Source organism: Phoenix dactylifera, chromosome 7 (genome assembly GCF_051530095.1).
Source record: "Phoenix dactylifera cultivar Ajwa chromosome 7, Ajwa_hap1_PhDact_Kaust_v1.1, whole genome shotgun sequence".
In the NCBI taxonomy this organism is placed as follows: domain Eukaryota; kingdom Viridiplantae; phylum Streptophyta; class Magnoliopsida; order Arecales; family Arecaceae; genus Phoenix; species Phoenix dactylifera.
The window spans coordinates 8,962,986-8,972,498 of record NC_143196.1 but is presented as its reverse complement, the minus strand read 5'-3'; the positions used below and the strand labels follow the sequence as shown (position 1 = coordinate 8,972,498).

The window sequence follows — 9,513 nt, the reverse complement described above, 5'->3', positions numbered from 1 at the left end:
TGGAGAAAGATTCTGGTTTTCTTTGGGCAGTTATTTGTTGGTTTATTTATCTGAGACACATTGGTGTATAAGAAATACTCTCTTTCTTATATTTTCATCTTCCTAATTATTTTTCTTTTGTTTTGTTTATTCTGATTGTTTCTTCTTGACAATAATAGGTTATGTTGCTTCCTGAGGAAATAAGAAAGGACTATCGATCATTACTTGTCTAGTTATTTACTTTTTGAGTAGAAGTCCTGGAACTTCTTTTGAGTTCAGGTCCTCTCTAGTAAAAAGAGGGTCTGGTTCAATCACCCATTCATCAGCCAACGCTGGATGATTTATATACATACACACACACACACACATACCTGCCCTGTTTAATCACCTGCTTCTGGTTGATTAACAGTTGGCATTGCATGATTTAACTGGAAAGGATTTGAACTCATTTTCTTTTTTCCTTCACCACCACCACCTCTGCATCTGAATGGATTTATGAGAATAGCCTGAAGTGTGCATTATCTGGTTGGCAGGAGTGCTTGAATGGTGAATTTGTTAGAGTTGGACCGAATCCCAAGTTCGTTCCTGTGGCGGGATATCACTGGTACCCTCTTGCATGATTCTTCCTCCCGTAACTTTAAGATTTACGCCTTCCCCCTTTTAAATTTGATTTTCTACATAAATATGCACCACGCAGCATTTTTCCTTGGTCACAAGGTGTCTGATTATTGGAAATTCCTCTTATGAGTTTGCTTTTTCTCAGTAAAAATTCTCATGACATATGTAGAGTCAAGGAAAGTTAGTAGTTTCTGAATAATTTTAGATACTTTTACTTAATTCCTGACTTTATTAATAACTCATCAATCTTTTTTCTTTTTCTTTTTTTCTTTTTAACAAAGTTGCTGAATTTGCCTGTGCGTGGAGATGTTTCTGATATTCTTTAGCTTGCTACAGAAGTCTATCATTCCAACAATCAAAATAATTTCTCCCAGTTTTTGCTGAATTATGAACTTTTGCTTTTGGTGATTTATTTTAATATCCTGATTTTGTGATTATTCATTCTTCTATACATCCAGAGACATTTGTCATACTTCTTGACCTGCCCTGTTCTCTTTAAATGTAACCCTTTCTGCATCAAAATTCAGTGCATATCTTCCATTGTCTTAGTGAGGGCAATCATATTCATATTTACATTCATAATGAAAGAGAGCTCTTGCTGTGACATCTTTAGTTGCAAGTAGTGGACATATGTTCCAACAAGCTTTCTAGAGACATATTCAAGGTAATGGTTACTTTATTTTTTTTTTATTCATTTTGTGCAGGTTTGACGGAGATGGGTGCGTATTTACTCACTTCTTTGTTGAAGAACCAAAATGGCCTGGTTGTAGACTATTTTTGAAATATTCATGAAATATGGATTATTTTGAGCTACATGGTTTCATGGTTACTTCTGATCGTGGACATTCCTGATGCAGGCTGGTTACTTATGATAATCTAATGCATAGTTTATGACTGCTAGAGATTGCCTTGTATTCTGTTGTGCTATCCAAAGATGGCAAATAGTGCATCCATTCTCCAAGTGAAGTGTGCTGGTTATGACCCTACTGTATTGATACTACCAGAATGATATTTCAACACAATTTAGTCTTTGCTAATACTATGTGCCAAATAAAGAATGATTAATGTATCCTTGGTCTTCTAGTTGATAGCTAATTTTTGTAATTCTTCTATTTCAATTTATGTTTCTCTCATTTCAGTTCCTCAACTCTACCATAACTGTGGCACTGCTTAGATGCTTCTACATGTTATCCTGGCATAGTATATTAAAATATTCATGGAGTCTCTAAATATTTCTTATAGTCTCAAAGCATCTTATTTTGCTGAAAAAATTAAAAGTAATTTAGCATTAACTGAGGACAGTATGTTTTATAGGCTCTTTCTCAATTCTGAATTTCACTAGATGCGAATTGTTTGCAGTGCAGCTTCCAATTTTTCATTTGATTTAAGTGCAACTTGTTTGTAAGGCATGATTATTCACATGGAACTTCTATTTTCAGTTGCTCCCAATTTCCAAATATATAGTTGTAAGAATAGGAAATAGATGGACTAGAGTCAAGGAGAGGAGATATGGGAGAATTACTGAAGAGAAGTAAATTGAAATCATCTTCAAATCACCCATGCTCTTTGAATTCAGATATTTTTTTCTTCAAAGTTGTAACATTTCCTGCTCTTGGATAGCCACATACTCATTGGTTCTGGGAGTTGCATATGTTTAATTGAGTAAATGATCCTGATATGTAAAAAACTGACGTATAATGGAAAACTTCTTTTTAACTTTGTAGAATGATTCACGGCATGCACATCAAGGATGGAAAAGCAACTTATGTTTCACGCTATGTTAAGACTTCGCGACTGAAACAAGAAGAATTTTTTGGTGGAGCAAAATTTATGAAGGTGAACAAGTAATTAAGTCCATTTTTCCATACCTGTGTTTTTTCTTCCATCTTGTGCTTGCCTTTGCACTTTATAAATAGGAAAAGTTGCTACACGAGACATATATAGTGCTTTAAAATTGTTTCAAGGCAATGCTATCCTGGGTTTCTAGCTTGTTCCCATTCCAATGTAATAAATTTCATATGTTGTTCTAACCTGCAATCTATATCCTTGCTTATTGCTTGGCCTGCACCGTGAACCTCATGCAGATAATTACACTGAGTTCCATCTATGTTCTTGCTAATATTTCTGTTGGCGCTAGGTGCCTTGTAGTCTTGTCTGGATAGGCCCACATCTCTGCATAATTTCTAGAGGCTCTACTTCCTCATGAGATGCCTGTTTTTAGTGTTCCTGTCAAAATGACTGGATGAATGAGCACTATAGTGGGTCAAACCTAATTAATTTTGACCAAAATTTGAGCTTACTTGCTGCTCTGAATGCTTGATCAATTTGACTTGATATAAAGCTCGACTAGCTTGTAACTCATCATCCAAAAGCTGTGTTGCTTGGACTCTCACTTTCACCTGGAAGAATCCATGTCATATACATGTCTGAGTTGGATATGCTCTTAAATACGTATAGATTTCTTTGGCTGTAGCTCTTAATGATCCATGGAGAGTTCCTAATAATGAGCTCAACCCACCATAGTGTTGTTAAAAGCAGGCTCTTTATTGTTTTTATAATTTGATGAAGGATGTGAGCATCATGATGATTTTGCAAATGTCATGCTTCTTGAATCCTTGAGCTAATCTTCGAGCTTGGATGAGAACAAACACTTAGATATAATCCTTGAGCTAATACCTGAGCTACTACTATACATTTTTTTAAAAGTTCGAGTAATTTAGTTAATATAATTAATTTGGTTTAATATAGTTTTTCCTACGAGTCTCCATTTCCTTTTACTTTTTCTTTTTCTTGAGTCAAACACTTAGATATGCGTCTAAAGCCAATTCTCATGTCTGTGTCCTTGCAACACTGTCCAAAAGGAATATGATGATGTTGTAGAGCAAACTGACTTTATACAATGTGATCCATTTGCTTGGCTGATTTCAGCTCATGATGTACTTTTCACTATTATTTTGACTAGTGAAAGCTGGTGCTTTACACGTGAAAAGTTGGTTTGTATTAGATTTATCTTTTTGGAAGAAATTACTAAAATTTTTGAGTGTTTGCACAAATTTTTTTCTATTCGTCATCCTAAATTTTGGCACCTCATAATTTAATTATGCACCATGAAATGTGAAGCATGTACTCTTCCAAATATCTTTATGTCATCTTACTTTCAGGCATGAGAAAATGTTTAGAAGATTCTTGATTTGAATAGGTTATTTATTATATGAATTGAATCATCCTAGAGGGATAACTAATCATAATTGCAATGAAAATGTAAATATTTAGAGCGTATATTGTGCAATTTTGATGGTCCTTGCAAATGTTGAGGCTTCTTTTAGGCATAGCTTACAAACCCTTGCTAGACCAAGATTTGTTGAAGCTCTCCATATGGCCTATTAAGAAAGCACACAGAACTTTCACTTATTGGATTGTCCTATGAGCATGCAGTTTTGGTGAATTTATCAACTAGATTGAGGAATTTATCTCTATCATTAATTTATCACTGATGAGTAATGCTAAGAAGATTGAGAGCTGATTATCTTAAATGCTTTTTTTTCTCTAATAACAATCTTGATGAACATTGACATGATGTGTAATTATGTATACTTGGTCAAGTCTTGGCCAATAGGAAAATTATCAACCCCATCATCTTGTGATGCTACTGTCTAACAATCATTTTTCATTCTCAATGTTAAAAATGTGTAAACAAAGGCCAATAAATAAAATAAAATAAAATAGTTGTTTACTTACAAAGGATATTGACTCATGAGCTATCAAATTGATATTTAAAGAACTATTATTGTTGGATGATTTGATTAAAGTTAGTCATTTCTGCATCAATGACACACCTAAAACACTTGGAATCCATTGTATTAAAGTCAACAAGTTAAAAATAATGTTCATCAAGGATAATATTGCCAAAATGGAGCTTAAACAACCTATAGAAATTCCTTCATATACTTCACCCTCAAATGAACTCAAAAATAAACACCTATCCAATCAACCCTATAAGTGATGGGAGCTGAGAGGGAAAGGAAAAAACAGTTGGCATCCATACCCTTATTCATATCCCAACTTGCTAGCTAGTCAGCAAGTTGATTACCTTTTCTATGTACATGAGATGCTAAAAAATAACACTGTATGCTTATGTGGAGGATATGAAAAAGAAGAGGATAACGTAGTTGCCCATGGATGACTTGCTAATCCAATAGATCACCGTCTTTGAATCACCATCCAACCATTTTTTAGTTGCATGAAACTTGGTGCACACCACCACAATACCTTCCAAGAAGCCCTTATTTCAGCTATGGAAGCAACGCGTGGTGGAAATTGATGACAACCAGCATATAGAATTTGCCAATTCCTTTCCCTTTCAAATACTAACGCCTGAGGAAAGAATTGTGTAGACTAAGCTGTATTCATGTTGGACCATTCAACTGAATTCCACAAACAAGTTACTTTTTGGATGCCATGTATAGATAAGAACTGAATTTGCTACAAATCAACCTATATGTATTGAATAAGAGCCTTTTGATAGTTAGGGTTGGAACATGCGTGGACCACCATTCTCTCTCTGTCTGTCTCTCTAAATAAAAGGGCTTTTAACACTCAAGATATCATAATCCTTAAGTAGGGTACTTTCAGATTGAACTTTGTTGGGTTGGGTGGGTCTAATGCTAAGCTACGTGCATGGTTTGTCATCGGTGCTTTTAGTTGTGCATAGACAACCAACCTCCTCTTGCAATTTTAGGAAGTTTGGATAGCCTCATACACCATTATGGCAATATGTCCACGAATTTGTTAAGCAATGTAGCTAGAACTCAACTTCGTTGGGCAATTGATCTAAGCATTTCTTCTTGAATGAAAATGAGGGACTGTAACATGTTATAGGTTAGTTGTTCCCAAGTGCCACCATATCTAGAGGGTGTAATCACAAGAACTTGTCAAGTATTATTATGCAGCACTGCTCCGGAGGAAAATAAAGGAGTAGGAGTCAACTCTTTTGGCACCAACTAAATATGGCCTCTTGATTTATTTAAGATACCCATCTATCAATATATATATACACATAGGTATACACATGTGTATACATATACGTGTCTATATTATTAAATGAGAGAGGAATATGCCAATCTAGATTCTGTTTGTCAAATTTTGTGAATAGAATACCCTTAGTTCCTCTTTTCATAAATATCTGCAGAAAAATATGATTAAGAAATTAGATATATAACTAGCGTGCACTTGTATCTCCAATTGTTCTTGGACATCCCAAACTAATTGAACTTTATCTATCTTTCATCCACTTCTCCAATTGATTGGATTCTTTTTAAAATTTAAAAAATAAATAAAAACATTGTTTCTCTTTCTTTAAGCCACATGCTTTCTTTCTCTTATCTTCAATTCCTTGAATTTTTTGTTAATGTTTTAACATGCATTGCACATGTCTGGTTGCTATATATATACATATATGCACGTATACATACATACATACATACATACATACATACATACATATATATATATATATTATATGTATATGTATGTATACACATGTATATGTGTATATATTTGTATCTATGTGCATATATATACATAAATATTTGTACATATTTATGTATAAATATATGTATATATACATGTATGTTGTACACTCATATAATGAAGGGATGGACTATGCTTCTTTCAAGAGGAGAGAGTATATACTCCTCTCAAGTCCAAAATAAAAAATGGACTGTTTAAATCAAAAGTCTCCACCATTTATTATGATCTACACTATTAAAAATCCTAAAAACCAAATATTACGTATTTTGTGGCCTCTGACCTATATATCATGTGGACACAAAATGGACAATTCATTCGGTAGTATACTAAATTACATAGTAATTGAGAATCCAACTTATTGATCATAATTTACATATGTTAAAACATACATAGGTTGATAATCAATAAATTTTAATGCTTAGATCATAGCAAAACATGGTCTTACATAATTATAACTGTTCATTTTTTGTACTCATTTAATGCATAGGTTGGAGACTACAAAGACACGTGATTTTTAGTTTAAGTGGTATAGGTCATGACAATATCATGACAGCTTTGTCTTTTCACATACACATAAACAATATTAACAACAACAATTATACCATTTAATTGGTTTCTCCTAGATGCATCCTGCAGAAAAGTGACTCATTCCTAAGGCCAGGTCCTTTAAAATGAAGTTTCTTCTGATCATTCTCACGGGAAGTCATCCTCTGTTAACTCTAAAACTGGAGATGGAGATCCTTAAGCACTGAGAAATAGTTTAGTGAGAGATGATTGCCTTCCAGTGATTTCTCTTATGGTGTCCTTAGTTGGCCTTTACCAGTTTTTTTCCAAACCATCCTCTTATTTAGTCATTTCTACAAGTTCCTCATTTTTAGCAAAGATCAAACTCAACACCCTTGTCTCCTCTAGACATTGTATGAAATATACTTAAAGGTGTTCTTCAGTGCCCAACTGGTGTTTTCAAGTGCCCAACACTATCATCAGTTCAATAAAGCTGCTTTATAACTATTTTTTGGAAATTCTTTATTAAATCTCAGTAATTTCAATTCTCGTAGAACGATCCACAGTCACATCTAAACATAATCTACCATACTCTACCCTCAAAAAAAAACCATACTCTAATTCTATTAAGACATTCTCAGAGATCTCATCCTTCATGACAGAATCAGAATAGGGAAAATAATTTCTTTGAGGAATCTGATTTTTCAATTCTCAACCTACATCAGAGGTCTGCAATTTTCTTTACTCTCTTTGTAGATTTATGATCTTCCCGTGTCTATATTGGCATCTTGACACTGGATATTGTCGAAAAGTAAGACGTAACCAGTAGAAGACTACCTAAATTTTCTGCATTCTTCAAAAATTTTGCGTCAGTTGTCTTCGAACCTTTAGCCGAACCTGAATAGTTGGGATAAGGTTGGATGGTTATGTCATGGTGCTCTTAGAGCCTTACTCTTGACATACTGTTACATGGTCACTCTGCTTGTTCATGACATACTGGTAAAATCATGGTGAAGCACTTAATTGTGCTGTTTTTACATCTTCAGATTGGAGACCTCAAGGGACTATTTGGACTGTTTATGGTTCAAATGCAACTGCTTCGAGCAAAATTGAAAGTACTGGATGTTTCATATGGAACAGGAACAGGTAGGTCTTGTCATATTAAGAAGGTCAATCAGCTAATTCATTTCCACCTTAGAAAAAGATTATGAGACTGACGCCTTTAAGTCATCAAGACCAAAATATATGTTGAGCTATGATCTTGGTGAGGCCAAGCTTGATTATTGTTGTGACTGAATTCATGACATTATCTGATTCCAGGTAATACGGCTCTTATATACCATCATGGTAAACTTTTGGCTTTGTCAGAAGCAGATAAACCATGTAAGTATTTTTAACAATTGAATAAATCATCATCATATATTTGTTGACATTCTAGATTCCATATTAGTTCCTCCAAAAAGTCGGTATATCCAACTTTTGCACATAGGAGTGGACCACGGACCACTCATCGAAGTTCTTGAATAAAAATTAATCTACATACTACAAGTAGCTATTCTCCATCAGTCAGTTTAGAATTTAGCGCTTACCTATCTTCTGGCTTGTTGCTTCTTTTGAGCTATTCAGAATTAATAATTCAGCACTCCGTTTATTGCTTTTTACAGATGTTGTTAAAGTTCTAGAAGATGGAGATTTGCAAACCCTTGGGATGTTGGACTATGACAAGAGGTTGGCACATCCATTCACTGCTCACCCAAAGGTTGACCCTTTCACTGGTAAGACTGAAGCCAAAGACCATTTTATTTATTGCGGCATATAATATGACAGCTTTTTGATTTATGTTGACTCTTTGATGCAGATGAAATGTTTACTTTTGGATATTCACACACACCTCCCTATTGTACTTATCGAGTCATTTCTAAGGGTGGCGTTATGCTTGATCCTGTACCAATAACGATATCTGACCCTGTCATGATGCATGACTTTGCGATCACTGAAAACTATGCCATCTTCATGGACCTACCTTTGTTCTTCCGACCAAAGGTGCTAGAATTATCATATGTTTTACTATCATATTTTCTTCATCTAGAGAAGACAATATTATTATGCTTTTAGGAAGGATAACTTGTGTTTTCTGGTTCTGAAAATGGACATGCAGTTTAGCTGCACTTTCTTGGTTCTTGATCTTGCTTTCCTTTTATTTATTTCCAGGAAATGGTGAAAGGACAGTTAATCTTCACATTCGATACCACAAAGAAAGCTCGCTTTGGAGTACTTCCACGATATGCAAAGGATGATCATCATATTAGATGGTTTGAGCTTCCAAATTGCTTCATTTTTCATAATGGTAGTTCTCTCATTTTGTTGTGGCTGTTATTTGACTTCCTGATGTTGCATGGTGCATGAGCAAGAAATCTAACTACATAATCTTATAATTGTTCTAGTGAGGCTTGACGTACTGGTATAGATTAGTCGTGCTGGTATACATGAATTTAGCTAGTCATCAATACAAGTTTTTTGTTTTCTATTTCCTCTTCTTAAATTAGTTTATATCTTTTCCATTCTTTCCTTCTTGTCTATATGCGCCATAGATATAATACATATGTGGCATATCATTTAGTTTAGTGGTTGCTTTGGATTCGTTTTGCAAGAGTTTCATGGAATCTGTTGATTGACATGTTGCACCTACTTGTCTCTTGCCAAATGTTGTTGGTCTTGATGGGTTGACAATGATAGCTGCATCTTTCAGCCTAGACATCCTGTTGACATTGTCAATGCGTTGGTCACTAGTAAGATGGCATGTGCTTTGCACGTGCTCTGCACGTGCTCTGCTAGGTATATAAGACCACAGAACAGAAACAAAAACAAAACAATTGTAAATAA

General features: G+C 34.5%; 1 protein-coding gene across 1 annotated transcript in view; it reads left to right on the top strand.

Annotated features, from left to right (window-relative positions):
- CCD1 (carotenoid cleavage dioxygenase 1) overlaps positions 1 to 9,513 on the top strand; it is a 30,087-nt gene that overhangs the window by 15,516 nt on the left and 5,058 nt on the right. Inside the window, exons 4-11 of the mRNA XM_039127444.3 lie at positions 513 to 583; positions 1,302 to 1,316; positions 2,322 to 2,433; positions 7,677 to 7,776; positions 7,951 to 8,013; positions 8,295 to 8,405; positions 8,489 to 8,673; positions 8,842 to 8,977. Of these exons, the coding sequence (XP_038983372.1) occupies positions 513 to 583; positions 1,302 to 1,316; positions 2,322 to 2,433; positions 7,677 to 7,776; positions 7,951 to 8,013; positions 8,295 to 8,405; positions 8,489 to 8,673; positions 8,842 to 8,977 (793 nt within the window). The remainder of the gene's footprint in view (positions 1 to 512; positions 584 to 1,301; positions 1,317 to 2,321; positions 2,434 to 7,676; positions 7,777 to 7,950; positions 8,014 to 8,294; positions 8,406 to 8,488; positions 8,674 to 8,841; positions 8,978 to 9,513) is intronic.